This window comes from Lactuca serriola, chromosome 2 (genome assembly GCF_051521515.1).
Source record: "Lactuca serriola cultivar US96UC23 chromosome 2, Lser_US96UC23_V15, whole genome shotgun sequence".
Classification (NCBI taxonomy): domain Eukaryota; kingdom Viridiplantae; phylum Streptophyta; class Magnoliopsida; order Asterales; family Asteraceae; genus Lactuca; species Lactuca serriola.
In genome coordinates, this window is record NC_136409.1 from 70256050 (window position 1) to 70276245 (window position 20196).

At 35.4% G+C, this 20196-nt stretch overlaps 1 protein-coding gene across 1 annotated transcript; it reads left to right on the forward strand.

Moving 5' to 3' along the window:
* The first annotated feature begins 17938 nt into the window (after window positions 1–17938).
* LOC145089320 (uncharacterized) lies at window positions 17939–18490 on the forward strand. The gene is made up of 2 exons (XM_079027772.1): window positions 17939–18123; window positions 18232–18490. Exons 1-2 carry the CDS (start codon window positions 17939–17941, stop codon window positions 18488–18490), a joined length of 444 nt encoding a protein of 147 aa, XP_078883898.1.
* The last annotated feature ends 1706 nt before the right edge of the window (window positions 18491–20196 follow it).

The following is a 20196-nucleotide window of genomic DNA, read 5'->3' on the forward strand; positions in this document are numbered from 1 at the left end:
AAAGTTTAATTTTATGGGCTAGCACCAATTTCACATTTTCCTAAAGTAACTAAGATTGGGAATTTATAATGTATAGTTACTTTATAATTCATTATACTTTTAACGAGTATTTAAAGTCGTATCCTACCTGTTCGGCTAACAACCCTCCACCGATAAAGGAAGCGGTGGGTGAGTGTGGACACCCATTAAGTCACCATTTTATAGGCAACAACCTTATACCCCCCTTATACATCGTTTGATGAGGCCTACTAATGGTAAGAATGACATATTCTTATACATATCTATATAACAAAATTATAATAATAGTATAAGTCTTGATTTTTAAACTTTTTAAAAATCTAAGGTTTAATTTGGAATTAAAGTATTAGAGTGTAAGACTTTTCAAATTCCAAAACTTGAGGGCATGAATTGAAACTATTCCAAGTCTCTTTAATTTGTAACTTACGAGTTTTAATGGTTCATAAAAATGAAGACTCTTCGTTTTATGAAACCTCTTTAGTTCTTTAATTACAATTTAAAGAAGTGACTTTTGGTTATCCATAACTTGAGGACAAGTTATGGACACCATCATTGCCATTAAGATCACGAATTAAACACACATGGAGGTTACACATAATTCTTATGATCTTCTAAACACTCATAAGAACACAAATTCATGTCAAGCAATTTCAAGAATCATATTAACATATACAATACTTGAAAATTGATAAAAGTCATGCAAAAATGGGTTAACATAATCATTATCATTTTGAAAAACAGATTTTACAAGTCCAAAATAGATTGGGATAATGATTTTAATCAATTTCTAGCAACAAAACACGAAAAGCTGCCCAACACGCTCCTACTCGTCGAGTGCAAGATCCTACTCGACAAGTAGGATGAATTTGTTCATAGACTCGGTGAGTGCTCCCCATGAACTCGGCGAGTCCTCCCCATGAACTCGGCGATTCCAGTCGTCAGTGAGCATATTTTTCGATTTTCAAGCAGTTTTGTATCAAGTATACAGAAAACAATCCTAGGCTCTGATACCACTGATGGGTTTTGAGCATTCTAACACTTCCTAAGTGTACATGTAACCCTAATAACCTTGAATCTATGTTTTCTCTATATACATGAAAATTTCTTTTTCAAGGTTATTTCCTAACTAGCATGGCATGGGGAATATATTAAACATAAAAACTAGTAGAAATACATACCTTGTTGTTGCTTGGATTCCTTCAAGACTTTGTGAGCCTAGCACCCCAAATGTTGTGCCTCAAATGCTTCACACAACACCACAAAACTTGGAATAACTTGAGAGAATACTTCTAACACTCAAAAATCAGTTATGCCCTCTCTAGTAACACTAGGTACCGATTTTGCTAGCCAAAGGGTCCCTTTTATAGTGGTGTCACAATTAGGGTTTCATTATGAAGACCCATAATTGTCATGACTCTTCATTTCTCATGACCCATGGGTTTGTAACTCCCATGGACTATCCATGGAGCTCCAAGTGGTTACATCCATAACCCATAAACCATGGATCATTAATCCACCATAAAAGAATTGATGATTGTCATAATCAACCCTATATATTTAATTAGTCTCACTTTGATCACCAAATTAATACTAGATTAATACTTGATCAAATACTAATTAAATAATACTATTATTAATATATTAGAACCTATAATATATTAATAATCATAAGTGCCTTATTCTCTGATTTAGTCTATCCAAGTATTGCAATGCCATGCAACCCAAATAAACCATGGCTGGTCGGGTCAAGTTCATACCAAATAAAGTTATGGACTTAGACACTATATCCAACAGCTACCCCACAGGGTTTACCTCCAAACTTTGAAACCGGTAGCTCATTATCTCTTTTGCTTCTCCTAGGAAACAGGGATATCGCAACTTTTGTTACAGAAGTTGACGTCTCATCCATCGGTCGCTTACTCACTCAGACCGCGATCCTACAATAAGCATCATCTCTACTCATCCCCGAGTCTTGCGACTCCAACTGGCATCTCACTGATAAAAATCTCTCGGAAACTAACTCGATCTCCCTCTCAAGGTATGATCCATTGAAACTCGCTCAACATGACCCTTTGGCCCCACACTCTATCATATTTGATCTCAGATTGCTAAATCACAACAGGATAACTGGTAAAGCTAGAAGCACTAACTGCCACGAATCATGGTACTCGAACCATGCGATCACCTCCCGATCTGCTACGAATCATGGTACCCGAACCATGTGATCACCTCTCAATCTTCTACGAATCGTGGTACTCGAACCATGTCATCTCCTCTCAATCTGCTATAAATCATGGTAACCGAACCATATGATCACCTCTCAATCTGCTACGAATCATGGTACCCGAACCATATGATCACCTCTCAATCTGCTACGAATCATGGTACCCGAACCATGTGATCACCTCTCAATCTACTACTTAGAACCTCTGGAATTCTCCCTGTATCGAGTATGGGTCATCTGCTTTCAGTAGTACCGACCTATACTACCTGCCACATCTACCCATACTCTCCACACGAATCATCCCAGGTTTCCTAAGTAGCTGCTCAACCTTCTCGATCACCAATCCCGTTAAACCTGGTCGCTCCGCAATGACTACTCTCCTCCATCAACATACTCATTTGACTATGATCACTCCTTAGGCTCTTCCTAGGTTCTCTCACTTCTCTGCTATCAGCTGCTGAAGAACTCCTTATAATGCCAGCCATTTATCTCCTGAATATCATCATATTCACATAGTAGTTGACTCCCATCATCAAGAGTTCCACAAATCACGAAGCAAGCAAAATTCGGGCATCGAATAATCTCTACCAACACGTAAAATGAATCTAGGTTACAAATCTACTTACTCTACTCACACTCAAAAGGTGTCACCGAACTCAAGCAACTCTCCTCCTCGCGGGTATCTAACTACCCTCTTAGTAGGCTCCTCAAATGCTCTCTAGGTATCTCTCCTAGATTACTCCTCCACTCAAAGCTTTCTCTAAAAGATACCTGTTGAATACTATTACTCCGCACATACTCAAAGCACATCACAGATAACAACATCTCCTAGGCTAAGGCATTACAAATCAGGAAACCCTAGCCCTAATATATGAAATACCTAGCCTATCTTCTAGCATGCATCTCTAATATCTCAATAATAAATCATACACAAATAAGTAAGGGTATTTTGGGAAATCACCGTTTGGGCTATGGCTGATTGTACACACTGCTTCTTGTTTTCTCTTAGAAACTCTTGCTCGTTTTAGAAAAATCATTTCTTTTGAAACTTTTTTTTTCTCAAATCCTCAATTTGAGTCCTAACATACCCGTAGGTGCATTCGAATCCCTCAAACCTAGGCTCTGATACCAACTTGTAACACCATGAATTTTCAAACAAAATTTTCATTTAAAATCATATAATTCACATAACACATTTCACAAAGAATCTTATTTATTTAATTTACAACTATCCACTCAATAATTGTTTAATTAAAACCCAGGATCCTCAAAACATAACTCCTTCACTGGTGTGTATAATCAAGCCGGTGCCTTCCTGTGATCCTGAGAAAAAAACCTCAAACACATAATGCACAACACGGTAAGCACGAAGCTTAGTGAGTTCCCCAAAATACCACACACAGATCTGTAGACACTCGAGGCTATAACACAGTAAGACCCTCCAATCAACGTGTCTCAGTGGGAGCCTCCAGTCCCATAACTCTGATGGACCATTCGGTCCTAACTCTGTAAGCTCTAAATTATACACATCATAAATCACAAAGAAATGATGAAGGATATCACAATACACAATGTAAGCACGGAAGGCATCTCAATCACACAAAGATACTACTCATAGTAAGTATAGTGAGAAGACTCACCTCGACAACATGCAATCATCCTCGCAGTCGAATCAAGAACTAGCCACCCCCTAACACATAGGGTAATTATCTTAATAAATACTCGATTCTCGACTCTAATTAAATCAAAGGTTATTCTTCCTCTTTCTAACTCTTGAAGTGGGTAAAAGACCATTTTACCCCTCCATGGTCTCCATTACTTATGTTTGACCAAACCTTAAAGTCAATAGAAGTCAACTCGAGTCAACAGTCCATGTTTGACCCGACTCGTTGGGTTCACTCATTTATTCATAAGTCTCGTGAAGGTCAATCTCAACTCGTTGAGTTGACCCACAACTCGCCCAGTTATCGCATGATCAAGCTCATCGGGACAAACCCCAACCGACTTGTCCAGTCGACTTATCGACTCGGCGAGTCCATTCAGATTCATTTCTCATTCAGACGAATTCAAGGCAGAAAACCTTCCCAAACATTAGATCCACGTTTTCAGGGCTCGAGTATCACATAAAGTCACGAGCTTTACATCCACGCATGGAATGTGATGCACTAATTGCCAATATAACCCTAACAAAGGTGTTTAACCACAATAACTCTTTTGTTGTTGAATAAAGCTATAATCTTTGGACTCTCTGGACCTCACAAAGTCTAGATCTGAAGTCTAGGCCTCCTAATAGACTCCATTCACTTATTGACCCAACAAAAGGGTAGAAAAGCCCAAACTTCCATAATCATGAGATCCAACTACTAAGATGAGAAAGGTGTAGGCTTTATACCTTCCACAGAAGTTCCACGTGAAGAAATGCTAGATCCCACAACCTGTTCTTGTTCCTTGCTTGTTGCTCACTCATTTCCTTCCAAAAGATTCACCAAAAACACTTGATATTAGCTCAAGCACTCTCTCTTAGCTTCAATGGTTGCTTAGGGTTTCACACAGGAGGGTTCGGCAGCTGGTGAGGCACATTTGAAGTTTTAAGTCCCCTTAAATAGGCCCCAACCCCGGGATTTTAGGGTTTCCTCTCACAACACCAACTCGGCGAGTCGGCACACTGACTCGTCGAGTCAGTTCATTAAACCCACGCAGATAACTCGACCTTACTCGACGAGTTGGACTCATAACTCGTCAAGTCGCTCCATAAATCTCAGAATTACTCTCACAATAATATAACTGAAAATCCAGATGTTACATTTTGAAACTGTTTTCTATTTATCTCTATTTTGATAGAATAAATACAAAAAAAAATCATGTTAAACTGTTTGAAAATACATTTTATTATTTTTCCTAGATTATGTACAATGTAAAGCAGTTACACAAAAATTATAATAAATTTTCATGATAACTTACCATTTTTCCATGATTTTACGATTACTCAAGGAATTAAAATGGTGAAAAATAGTTAGACAAATAAAAAATTCAGGAAAATTTATCTTAAGGTCTTTGACTTTAATTAAAACTAAAATGCAATGTTTGGGAATTTTTGGAACTAAATTGACTTGTTTTTTAAATATTTAATCATTGAAACACCTCCTAAAATGTTAAATTTTAACATTTCAATAATGGAAAATTCCACTTAAATTTGTTATTCATCAAAGTAATTCATAGAAATCTAAATTTCACAGAAAAATGTTTGTAACGTAACAATATAAAATTTTGACACAATATTGGCATAATTCTATTGTAGTAGTAAGTATACTAGTATTAAATTTCGATTAGAGACTCATTAGTGTGTAACATCGTGTAGGAATCGATAGTGGTACAAGTGGCACTTAGTTCAAGGCATCATTTGCATCATCTTAAAGCATTATGAGTATTCACGACTCTCCTTATTTTTAGTTTTTAAATGTTTTGGGGTGGAAAAGCATGTCCAAAAAACTCTTTATTGTTCATTGTATTTAAATTGATTTGTATCAAACTTGATTGTTATATTTTGCTATTTATGTCTATGCAACACAAAACATGAGGCCTTATCATCTTAAATCCCTTCCCTTATACTTTACTCCAACCATTAACTCTTTGAGCCAATGGTCATTAGGGATAGTGCTATTTGGAATTGACAACTCCTCACTCACCCGATTGCTGGAGTGCATGATACCATATAATCTATGAAACGATAAGCATAGATCTTGATAGGGCATCAATCATAGGCTTGGTTGTGAACTCATTGTTTGCTCATATACATACAAACTTTCTTACTAATTATAGCAATGAACTTGTTTCTCATTATAGCAATAAATTTTGTATCTCTTTATAACAACAAACTTTTGTTAGTAGATACTCATTTACTTGTTTTAGCAATGAGCTTGGTTTCTCCTGATAGTAACAAACTTGTCTTCTCCTTGTAGCAACGAACTTGATTGCTCATTATAGCAATGAAACTTGTTTACTCATTTTAGTAACAAATTTTATTTCCCATGAGGATATGAACGTTGCATCTCTTTTGGGCAACATACTTTATCTCTCATGATGACAACAAACTTTGTTTATGAAAACTTATTTACTCATTTTTGCAATATATTTTCATTTATGGAAACTTTTATCAAAACTTTGATTTCGATTCATGAAAGCTCTATTATTTTTAATCTGTGAGTACTCACCAACTATTTTTTTAGTTCATGCTCATTTTACATGCTTTTTCAGGAACCATCTAGTAAGAGGCACGTAGAGACACAACACTTGTAGTAGCATTTGCATGTGTTGACTTTTAAATACATTGTAATTTCTTTTAAAAAAAATTTCAAACTCATTGTAAATTATAATGATTTTTAATACTATGGTTGGTGTTGTCTTTTAACTTTTGCTATGAGACTCTTTGTACTGCCACACCTCGTGTTTCCGCTTTAGCGGGGTGTGGCACTCAGCCCTCCCCTGACGTCCGTTTATGATCCGAAGAGTAGTCAGGGACGATGCTTGCACAGGACTAAGCAGCAAGATTAGGGCATTACGCCTTCACATGGCCCACCTGATTGCAATGGTAACAAATATGTGCACCTGGTGAGGAGGTCTACTACTGCGACTATCAACAATCCCTCGTGAAATGACCCTGTTTGCCATATTTATGGCACCCTGTCGCTGGTCAGTAGGCTCCTTCATGTGTCTTCCTGCACCTACCACAGGTACGACCCCTCTTCCCATCAGGGCGTGAATCAACGATCTTAGCCCGCTTCATCGTCGGATGCGACTGGATTGGTGCCTGACGCTACTCCCTAAACCAAGGATCAATCTCAAGCTCTCTCCTATGAGTAGCAAACTATAGTTCAGAAAGATTCAGATAGTGCTGAGTGGACACAAACTCTCGTATCTCAGTCTTGAGCATGCTTAGATATCGTGACATTTGGACTTGCTCGGAAGATGCATACTCAAGGCAGAAAAGTGCCCTCTCAGTGAACTACTTGGTGATCTTCGTCACTGACTCCATCGTCTATCTATGTGACAGATACTCCCAGGCCAAATGCTCTCTCTCTACCAAAGGCACATACTCAGCTCAAAACTTATCAGTAAACTGACCCCAAGTAATTGCGGCCATCTCCGCAGGTGAGTAAGAACCGATCACAAGCTTCCACCGGTCCTTCACTCCCATGAGTAAAAGGTTATGGGTAGTCCTGACCTTCTAGCTCACCAGCTCTTGATCCCGATCCTCTAGTGACCAACTCATGAATCTCATCATCGAGCACAACCACCCTTACTGGCTCACCAGCTCCGGATCCCGAACCTCTAGTGGCCAAGATGCAGAGAAATAAACATAAATTCATCATTTCACCAATAGAGTAACTCTCTACAGCTTATATATCTTGACCTCGGTTTTTATGGTTACCCCGACACACATACAGATCATGTGCTTTCAGTCGTATGATCCCATACTACCTTCCATATCTACCCATATTTATCTTAATAATCGCCACAAAACCCTTGGGTCACTGGACCCTCTATGCTTGGTGCACACGCACCCTAAACCACACTCCTAAATGAGTTATTACAACTCTTAGTTCCACTAGGACTCTACAAATTTCCCTCATGACCCATGAATCCTCCACTCACACTACGGTCACCTCGTATATGCCAACTATATACAACGTCAGATCTGATAGACAATTGAATAAGTGATTCTACCATAAGTCCATAACCAAGCAAGGAACAAGAAGTAAGGCTAAATCAAGAATTCTAAGGTTATAAGATTCTAACTATGTACAATCATAGCGCATATACTCAGCTAATAGCAGCACAAATGTCGGTTCCAAATAAAAAATGCAAATAAATCTCCTAGGATATAAGGCATCATGTATCAGGCAATTTTATCATGTAATTATTGAGGATCCTTAGCCTACATTCTAACATGAAGTTCTTGATGGGTTTGAAGATTACAACATTCCTATGGTGCACATGTAACCCTAATTGCTTTGGATCTAAGTTTTTCTCTATTAAACATGCAAATAAAAACTCCAAAGCAGTAACCCTATGACTAGAATACAATTTTTGAAATTGATATATAAAATATGGTTAAATGATTACCTCATTTGTTATATTGTAATAACAAGAATGATCCTTGACTTGTGAAAGCATAGCCCCAAGTGTTGCACCTCTAATGGAGTCACAAACAACCAATGCAAATGATAACTTGGAGAAGTAAGGAAAATTTTGGCTAGGGTATCTTAAAGAAGCATAGAGTCGAAATTCCTATGTAGAGGGTCTATTTATTGTTGTCGCTGCTAGCGTTTTCAGGTAGAAACCCTAATACCTTGCTTAGGCACCAAGAAACCCATGGTTTTCCTCTTTAGAGCCCTTGGATGAAATTTATAGTGCTTCCCTATAGCATTTCTTCCACTCCACTCTATGGAGTCCATCTTCCTAGTTCTTACAACTATCAACGATTAGCAGAATAGTCCCTCAATTATTAATCAGTTCCTTTAATCCCAAAATTAATATCATATTAATTTATGATTAATCACCAATTAATACTATGATTTCCAAATAATATATCAATCTTGTAATATATTAATCAAATTATTCTGAGTACCAATTTATTATTCATATAATAAATCTTTCTCTCTCTTCACTTGTCATCCTATCAAGTTGCATGAGTGAAGACAACCCAAAAGGACCATGCTACATACCAAATCAAGTATACACCAAAAATAGTTATGGGCTTAGACACCTAATCCAACAGTCTCCGACTTGGATAAGTCTAATAACTATTATTGCAAGTATAACTTCATAATTTGACTAGCAATCGTAGTTCTCAAAAGCCGCTATTGAACTCTGATCTTATCAGTAACACGTTGTTTAGATAAGTGATCAAATATACCTCCGTTCTACAAGATATCGTATGAACACGAGACATGGATTCATAATTGAACACATCAACTTAGTCCAAGATTAGCCAAGCGCGTAGGTTGTCATCACTAAATTATCGAGGGGCCCACAAATATCGCTTTTATCCCTCTTAGGGTAAAAGGAGCGGATAAGCTTCGACTCATATGCTTGCTCAATTTACTCATCAAATCACACACAGCTATATGTTTTATAACACCAAGTTACTGGTGCGTTTTCGTACCATCAATGTGCAACCGACTTGTAAACTACAACTCATATGTCTCTGTTTCAGGAATATAAGATATTATCGTCTCATAATCATTTGTGATAAAATCCATGAAGTGATTCGGATGAGCATGGGTTTAATCCAATACTTAATCCCTATTTCAGGAGTACTCATGAACACTGGAGCAAACTTGTGTTATGTTTAAACACTTAGACAATCTACAGTCGGATTCATGACAGTCTTACCTCATTACTTACTTCCAAAGTATGATTAACTGTGGATGTTTGAATAACCTAGTTATTTGGGAAGTAAAACATGCAAAGTGAAACACAAGAATAATCTAATTAACTACGGTCTCAAAACTTTTGAATATAAATAAAACACTTATTGTTTAATCACCATATTAATCTGACTTACTCATTGTAAACTATTTCGACTAATCAACTCAATACTTGAGTTAAAACAACAGTCATCCCATGCTCCAAGCATGCACACTATGTTTATCTATGGTCCTTTCTTTGTGAAATAGATTAATTGAACACATTTCCAATGATTCTCATCTCATAATTTCAAATCCTTATCATAAATGTAAGAATACCAAATTCTTGCCACTACTAGAATCTGTTAGATCTAATCTTACATGCAACAATCATTTTGTAATGTCAAGGCACCAATGTCACAAAGACTTTACCAATGATATTACAAAGTATTCCAATAGATATTTGTTACAAACAATCCAATGGAAGTGAAGTCTCACATTCAAAGAGCATTCCCTTCTTCACATTAAATTCAATAATCTAACACAGATCTTAATAATCAACTTCCACTATGGAAAGATTTCCATATACCCATTTGACTTGTCAATTCTAAACAAGAGTTACCTCTTCTCAGAACATTTCAATATGGTCCTTCCACAAATATATTGTACTTCTAACTGTCCACAAGCAACCAATCTTTAATAAACCTCAGATTGTCCTCGACAGTTGTTTAACAACTTTAGTCATATCTGGTTCCAGTCCATTTTCCCTCTTAATGCCCTAGACATTTGGAAAATCAAAATAGATTAATATTGTATCATATGTAATCAATCCTATATTTCAAGCATATGGGATTCGATACATAATGTCTTACATAAAGACATGATACTTTATCAGTCTCTTGCTATAATATTTCCATATATAGATTTTCCTTATGTTGAATCATTTCAACATAACATTCATATATGTCCATGACTAAGTTCTATTAAAATTTCAATCTAAGCTTTTAGATTCGAAACAAAGTACGAGTATTTTCTCCCTATAACTTTTTGTAGCAAAACAACATCCAAATTTGCAACATTGCAAATTTGTAACCTTTTGTTTCCAATAAATAGCATTGCCTACTTGCAACACTAAGGATAATTATGCTCTCAGTAGCATAACAATTATACTTTTACTAGCATAACACTTATGCTCCCACTAGCTTTGACATGTACTCAGAAATCAACTGCACTTCTAGAAATCAATACTTATTGACTTTCATACCAAAGTTCAGATCTCTGATATGTGGTGTTTCGATAAGTATTTGCCTAGACTTCTAAAGCTCATACACCTTTCATATGAAATAGCATAAGTGTGTGTTTAAACCTTTCAGAAACTTATATCAATAAGTCCCGAATGTTCAAATTATTTTCCATTTCTCACAATTCGAACTATGAAAAGGGATGTCGTAATCATACTCAAATTTGAGAACACAAATATCACAACTGGTAACTCTAATCCTTTAAAATCTACTAGTGAAAGCATTTCCTCACAATCATTTTCATGAAGTGGAGAGAAACCTATTGCCACTTAGATTTTAAGGTATATATGTTCCTATCCATGTGAATTTGTCATTTCCAACCACTATCATAAGACAAGTTTTATGACAAATTCAAACTCATATGGACTGAACTTGTTCAATCTCAGTTTCTTTCCATTTGGTAGACAAGAGGCCTACAAGTGCTTCGAGGTTATTGAGCAGCTCACCCATACAGATCAATGTACTTTTTATTGATCAAGGTGCTTTGCCTTATGCAATCAAATAAGAACTCATAGAACTCACATGCATAGTTAACTTAACTGGAATGGGCACGAAAACAAGAATATGTCAACACAATAGGTTGTAAACCTCAAGTCGTGTGCTAGTGATAACTAATAGTTTTATTCTTGATTAGTTCCTGAAAATTTCAAAATATCTAAGACTCCCACTGACCTCTTGACATATAATATTCTCTGTCAAGGAACACTTCTTGATAAACAAATATTCAATATTTGGTGTGAGATCTTATCAAGATAACACTTCATGCCATTGGTGTTAGTTGATCTTTGTTCTATTCCAGTATGCGTTCATGCTGAGAGATTAGCCAATCGAGAGTTATCGGGTAGCTTATTTTATCAATCTACATGAGTTTAGCATGGAGATTAATTTATGAATGGAAATCAACTTTATGAATAGAAGATGACCCAACACCATTTTTTCATTTGAAGATGTAGAAAGCATCGATATAGCATGTTTCATGTCTTAAATCTTGGTTTACCATATTTATCTGTTTCATTATATTTCTACCAATTACAAAAATATCAAAGCCAAATTTCAAACATTATTACCAAAAATAAAACAAAAAACAAACCATGGTTGATTATAAAACTCAGACCATTGATGTTTATCGACAATACAATTAGTATCACCACAAGGCTACACTCTGTGACGCAACAAACACATTCACAACTTCACTCGGTGATCAACAAAACCCTAAAAGATACAATCTCAGATATTTCATTCCAACCCAACTTTTGTGTTGTTTGATACTCTTGTTGATGAAGCCTTGCAGAATATGATTGAAGCTATGTAAAAATTAGGAAGAACCTATTTGAATATTTATCTAAAAGTTAGCACTAATGGGAAGATTTCATTTCCCTTCGTTTCTCTATTAAATTCATTTTTTCTGCATTGAATAAAAAAGGAACATCCATATATAGCTTATCAGAAAAAGGCATGTCCTCATTAAGTCTATTAAGTCATTGTAGTATGAGAGATATGCCCAATTATAACATTATCTTTTAATTTTTTTCCTATTAGGATATTATACTTTAAAAATCTAACCAATCATAACAATGAAAACGACATTGTATTTGAAGGGAAATTGGTTGCATTGAGTAGAATTTTCAAAGTCCAATGTTTTAATAGGAAGAAATAAAAGTAAAATGCTATAATAAACAAATCAATGGAAGTACGTTGCCACTTTCTGCATATATTTAACCCAAATATTATTAGTCTAATTTAACGTGATGAAATACATGTCTAGAAATCATTTATTACTTCAACAACATGCAAAATGGAGTTCGTCATTATAACATTAAAAGTTTTACAAAATCTAGATCAGTAAAATCCAAAGTGAACAAATCTCATCAGGAAATTCATGCATGTAGTCTTGTTGTTGGGTTTCAAAAAGGATGTACATGGATATAGTCAAATCTAAATAGTTTAGAAAGACATTATCCCCAAGACATATGTATTTGTATCTATATGGATGCGATATGGACATAATAAATTTCTAGAGAATAAAACTTTGTATGCGAAGTAATCTATTGTTCACAATGATGCTGATGAACACCAATTGAAAAGTAATCTAATGATAATGAGAAGGAAAATGAATGCAATGATGTTTAAAGACAACTCAAAGAATATGTATATCCTCAACACTACAATGGGCGCACATAATCTGTGGATATATTTTCATTGGGGAATTTTGTTGGTGATTTTATATCACTAATGTTATTTAAGTGTAATGGGGTTAATTGTTGATCAATGTCACTTTGAAAATTATTGAATAAATCGGTATGGTGTGGAGTGCATGTTTGTTTAATTTTGTCTTTGTTGAAAGTATACTGCTATTTAGGGGCAAAGCCCCTAAACCGACGGGGGTCCGGGGGTAGCGCCCCTGGGAGTGGGGTCCAAGGGGCATAGCCCCTGGCTGGGATCGATATTCTACACCCGGATTTAAGGTTGTTTATGACCGTTTGTGGACAGTTTTAGGACATAAATTGTCATGTGTCATGTGATAGTTTTAAGACAGGAAGTTTTTTCTGTTATATGATCATATCCGAATCTGTGTTGGTACACTTCTTCTTCATAACATCAAAACATTCTTTCTTTTGTTTTCTCTCAGTTCTGAGTCTTATCCAATTATAGATTGGGAGTACCACCCAAATACTTTAATCTGAAAGTGAAAACCACAATTCTCAGAATTTCCAAGGCTATTTTATCCCGATTTTTTTGACAAATTTTGTCGAACACTTGGTGTTCATAGAAAAGAGAGGGTTCATCACTACTTCCCTGATCAATTTGTTGTTGCAAAGCATTACGACATTCAAAAAAAGATTGATGACATAAAAACAGGTAAAATTAGCATCATAAAGAAAACCAATTTTACATAAATGAATAAACTATAGACGACCTGATAAGATCACCATTAAAGAAACAAAGCTTCTCGTGGCTCATGCCTCAAGGCTAAACCGGAAAAAAATAGTTAGCAGTACTTCAATAACTCAATTGCATCGTCATCAGAGACTTTTTTCTATCAATTGCATATGTGGGGAGACAGTGATGGTGAGTTGAAAACAAAGACGTACAACGACATATAGGTTTTTCTTTGGTTGAGACTGAATTTAGAAAAAAAAAAGTTAGCTCGTTTATATTTGGGATAATAACAAAAAAGTCCCTATTTATTTGGTTTTTTTTTTCAGATTAAACCACAACTTTATTTTTCTTACTGAGAAAACCCTTAATTTTTTCCTATTTTTTCCAATTTACCCTTGCAATTTTTCTTTTTTGGATTTACCCCTTGCATTTTCATTTTTTTTCGATTTACCCCTATATTTTTTCATTTTTCCGGATTAAACCTTAACTCTTAGATTTGAGATTTCTCCACATGGCTGAAACCAAAAAGGTGAATGTGGTCTGTAAGATCATTGGTTTCCTTCATTATGAAGGAAACCAACCAATTAATGATATTGTATGAACTACTTAACAGACAGGAACAAGTCAAAGGTATAAGTCTGTTATCTTTAACAATTAATAATCAAATGTCTTACAGTGTAAGAATTCACTTTAGGAGAGGATATACCCATATTCTATATCAAGTGATATGTAAGTTATCTTTATCTTTATCCTTGTGTGTTTGGGTCTTATGAAGAACTTCAAAGAGCTCCAACAACTTGGTTTGGAATGTACAATCTTAATGATTTGACCTGTGTTTTTTATAGAGATTCAACATGTGATGTCAACCGAATTAGTGATTTATGTTAGTCGACGTTGTATGGTTATATTTTGAAGCTGTTCCTTGGTCACAAAATTGTTCATGCTACTAGAAAGGATGTTAGAGTGAAAGTGGAGGAATGTAATTACTTTAGGGTATGTTCTCAAATTTGTACCTATAATCATTATTAAGATTTTTTATATACTTTGTGCATTATGACACAAGTTATATCCTATTTCATATACCAATCAGCATAAAGAGTATGGCTTTGGATCATGTAATCGAGCTTTATTAAGCTTGTTTTACCATTTTTTGTTCTATTTAAAAAAAAAGACAAGAGACTATATTACTTTATTTGCCTAATATAACAATAAAGTAGATTTGTATTAAAGTTTTAATCATAATTTTTATTCTTTTCTAAGGTTAATTTTTTCGAACCTATTATTATCCTTACTTGTGAATTTCTTGAGCAGAGCTCATCATCATCTTCGTCTGCCATACAAATATGACGTAAAGCTTCCAACATATATTACCTATGCTTTTACATTGTTTTCAGTACATATATATGACAGAAAAATTTTATAAGTTAAACATTATATTATTAAAACGAAGGAGTTGTTATTGTTTAGGGTGTTTGATTTAATTAAATTGATACGTACGACAATTAATCAATTTGGACTAAATTTGTTGTGTACAACAGGAAGTATTTGTTAGCGGACTCATATTTATTCTATAGTTTATTAGTATTAGTTAGCCCAATAATTTGTTTTACGTATGTATTGGCCCACTTTTTAATGACCCATTGTAATCCTTGTATGTATTTATACGTATTCAGTAATACATCACAATTCATGAGAAAATACGATGTTCAACATGATATAAGGCTATTATTCAACCCTAGCATAAGCCGATCCTTCCTGTGCCGTCTTTTTCCTTTCTTTCTTCTTCTTCTTCCATATTTTTCTGATCTCTATTATCTCCTATTCTTCCCCTGATCTATATTATCTTATGTTCTTCCCTCCTCATCTGTCATGCCAGGAGAATCTAGCACTCTCAACACCCTCCCCACAAAGCATACAGAATCACCAACATTAAAACCTATGTGCCTCTCATCCTTGGTTTACAATCCTACAACTATGAACTCTGGAGTACTCTCTTTAAGGCTCAATGCATTGCATATGATGTTCTGGACCATATCGACGATACTTACGACCCACCCAACTAATCCGCAATAGCAAGAGCTTGATAATATGGTAATACTTTGGCTCTTTGGCTCAATTTCTCAGAACTTGATAACTTCCTCCCACTCTCCTCAAGCTACTCCCCGTAAGGTGTGGATTAACATTCACTCCCTCTTTTATGAAAATAAAGAATCAATTTACATGTGATTAGAATCTAAAATCAGAAACATTTCCATGGGCGGCCTTTCTGTTCACGCATACTATGCAAAGGTGAAGAAAATTGTTGATTTATTGCAAGGGCTTGGTGAACCTCTCAAAGAAAGAAGCATCATCCTTCATGCCCTAAATGATCTCTCAAACAAGTATGATAGTGTTGCTAATATCATCCCGTTCACCAAACCTTTTCCTTCCTTCCTTCTCGGAAATGCGATCCATGCTCGCCATGGAAGAGACTCGTCTCTCTAACGCTTAGATCCCTACCCCTACTCATGACAATCACTCGTCCTTTCCATCCCTGTTACACGTCGGGACTAACTCTTCCAATCATGGCAGGAACTCCAACCGTGGAAACCGACGTGCCGGTGGCGGTCAAAACAATCACCGAGGTGGTGCAACTTCTCGACATTTGCAGCACGACTCCAATAGGGAGCAACCCTCTCGTCCTCAAACCTATGGTTGGATTTATCACCCACCACCCATGGTTGACCCAAAACTCATGAGTTGGTCCACTGATCAGCCCACGTTGCTTCCTGCTCTTCTTAGCACAATGACTCTTCATGATTCGGGAATCGAAAATTGGGTCATAGATATCGGGGCAACCAATCATGTTCATTCTAATGCAGGTATACTTACATCTCATTCTAATAATCATTATCCTCGATCTATTTATGTTGGTAACAATTCTGCAATACTAGTTGTGACCTCGGGACATTCCAATTTCCGTATTTCTAATGCTTATTGTCCTCTTCATTTACAAAATGTTCTTATCACACCAAATATCATTAAAAACCTTATCTCTGTTCGCAAATTTACTACCCAGTTACTCGCCTCACCAGTCACTCTCACCACGTGGCATCAACTACATGGTCACCCGGAGATCCAGTCTTCAAGCACTTATTTTCTCTTAGTTTTATTTCTTGTCGTTTACCAAAAAATAATGTAACTTTCCATGCTTGTAATCTTTGCACTAGACTTCTTTTTCATTTGTCAGATTCTACTGTTTCTGCACCTTTTGAGATTATTCACTCTGATTTGTGGACATCTCCTATATCTAGTTGTGGTGGTTTGCGCTATTATATTTTCTTTCTTGATCATTATACTCACTACCTTTGGGTATATCCTCTTAAAGAGAAATCTGAAGCTTTTAAAAAATTCTTACATCTTTCTAATTTCATTAAAAATCAATTTGGGGGTTCTATGAAACAATTTTAGTGCTACAACAAGGGGAGTACAATAATAAAGTCTTCCATGATCACTTTGCATCTCACGGCTATTAGTTATGTATTGTTTACACTATTGTATTAGATTAGCCCTTTTGTTGTATCTGGCCCCATTGTATTCTCGGCCCACATCTATTACAATGTTATATATATATATATATATATATATATATATATATATATATATATATATATATATATATATATATATTGTTTAATTTCAATGTAATGATTCAAAGGAAACAATCTCTTTGATGCTATCAGAGCGGTATAATATTTTCTCTTAAAATTTATCCTCAAATCTCTCTCAATGTATTCTTTACACTGTTGTATTAGATTAGCCCTTTTGTTGTATCCGGCCCCTTTGTCTTCTCGGCCCACATCTATTACAATGCTATATATATATATATATATATATATATATATATATATATATATATATATATATATATATATTGTTTAATTTCAATGTAATGATTCAAAGGAAACAATCTCTTTGATGGTATCAGAGCGGTATAATATTTTCTCTTAAAATTTATCCTCAAATCTCTCTCAATCTTCTAATCTTCTTCTTCTTATTCTTCCTATTCTTGCCAAGCCGGCCCTAGCATCTTCCCATGTGTGATCATGACAAACAATAACGCTACCATGGACAAAGACGCAACAGAAAAACCCTTTGCAAACACCAACATTCGATCCTATGTTCCTATTACCCTTGATCTAGAAGATTTGAACTATGACTCATGGCGAGATCTTTTTGACGCCTGTTATATCACTTTCATTTTCAATCATCATCTCACCGATCCGCCACCCGCTAAACCATCTTCCGACTGGTCCAAACTTGACTCGCTTGTCAAGATTTGGGTGTATGGTACTATTCACAAATATTTGATTCAAATGGTCTTCAAGAAATGAACGACTGCATATGACATCTGGAACAGCATTGAGGATCTGTTCAATGACAACAGAGATGCTCGAGCCTTGGAACTTGACCAAGAACTCTGTTCCATCACAATCGGTGACGTGACAGTGCATGCCTACTGTCAACGAATCAAGGTCATTGCTAATCTCCTAGCCAATATAGATCAACTAGTTCCGGAGAAACCTCTTGTTACTTACATGGTCAATGGTCTCGATGAAAAGTTTGATCAACTAGCTGGACTCATCCGCCATCAAGACCCGCTTCCTGATGGGTTTTGAGCATCCTAACAACATTAAGATGCACATAGAACCGCAGAAGCTTTGGAACTATGTTTTCTCTATTATACATGCAAAATTGATTTCCAAAGCTTTATCTTATCTAGCATGCAATACTAGGTACTTGTATAACAAAACTCTAGATAGAATTACATACCTTTTCTTGTAGTGAATTGCTTGGAGTTTGAGAGCCTAGCACCAATAATATGGATGCCTCAAGTGGTGTCACAAATCACCAAAACAACTTGGAGACTTGAGAGAATAAGATGCACTTGTAGAAATCGGCCCACCCTTGTAATCTCAAACACACTAGTTTCATTTCAAGTGCCAAGGACCTCTTTATATAGTATGGAGGATTAGGGTTACATCAATGTAAACCCTAATACCCATGACCTTTCATTTACATAGGATCCATGGGTTAAAAGCTCCATGGACTATCCATGGACTTCCATACACTCTTAGCCCATCCTAAATAAACCTTGGCCCATTCCATATATATATATATATATATATATATATATATATATATATATATATATATATATATATAGAGTCCATATTTAATTAGCCTCTTTTGATCATTAAATTAATTCCAAATTAATTCTTGACTAATCAAAATAATATGATTTCATATTAATATATTATAACTTATAATATATTAATAAATCATAAATATCTTATTCTCAAAAATATATCCATATAAATTGTTAGGTGAAGTGCAAACCAAATGGACCATGCCGGTTCGGGTCAAGTACAAACCAAATATAGTTATGGACTTAGACACCTTATCCAACAGTCTCCCACTTGGATAAGTCTGATAACTATAGTTGCAAGTATGACTTCAGGAATCAACCTGCAATCATAGCTCTTAAATCTTTGTTGAACTATGAAGCGCCATTTTAGATAAGTGATCATGTAATCCTTTGTTCTCAAGATACCAGCCGGTCAAACACATGGAACACCGTCCTACTTATTGTCTAACAGTTTGTTTCCCAATTTCCAATTTGTTTGACATAGAACTAAATTGAACACATCAGTTAGGTTTTGACTGGGCCCGGTACATAGGTCAAAACGAAATCATTGAGGGGCCGAAGATATCACTTCTAATCCTCCAAGGACTAGAAGGAACAGATAAACATCAACTCATATGCTTGTACTAACTACTTGTTGAATCATACACAAAAGCACATTTTATAACATCCAGTTACTGATGCGTTTTCGTACAATCAATGTACAACCAACTCATAGTCAACAACCCATATCTCTAGGTTTGAAGACTTATATGATATTACCATCTCACGATCACTCGAGATAAATTCCATGAAGTGATACAAGTGAGCGTGGGTTTTAATCCAATACTTAGAACTTATGAGAATTCATGAATATTGTAGCAACCATTGCTATGTCTAAGCACCTTGGACATCTACAAGCCCAATTCATGACAGTCTTGATTCATACCTACTTCCAAAGTATGATTGATTGTGGAAAGTTTGAATAATGTAATTATTCTGGAAGTCAAAACATGCAAATTTGAAACAATAGTAAATGATTAACATAAGATAGTAAAACTTTACTCATAAATAAATAACAACTTTTATATAATCATCAAATCTCAATTACATTTTACAAATTTCAGAAATAATTATCTAATTATTAAAACTAATACCGTCCCTGAGTCTGATGCTCCTTGCATGCTGCAAATGCCTAAC

Coding starts and splice junctions, on each gene's coding strand:
- LOC145089320 (XM_079027772.1), top strand. CDS start 17,939: ATGGACAAAGACGCAACAGAAAAACCCTTTGCAAACACCAACATTCGA. Junction 18,124..18,231: donor GCTAAACCATCTTCCGACTG/GTCCAAACTTGA, acceptor CATCTGGAACAG/CATTGAGGATCTGTTCAATG.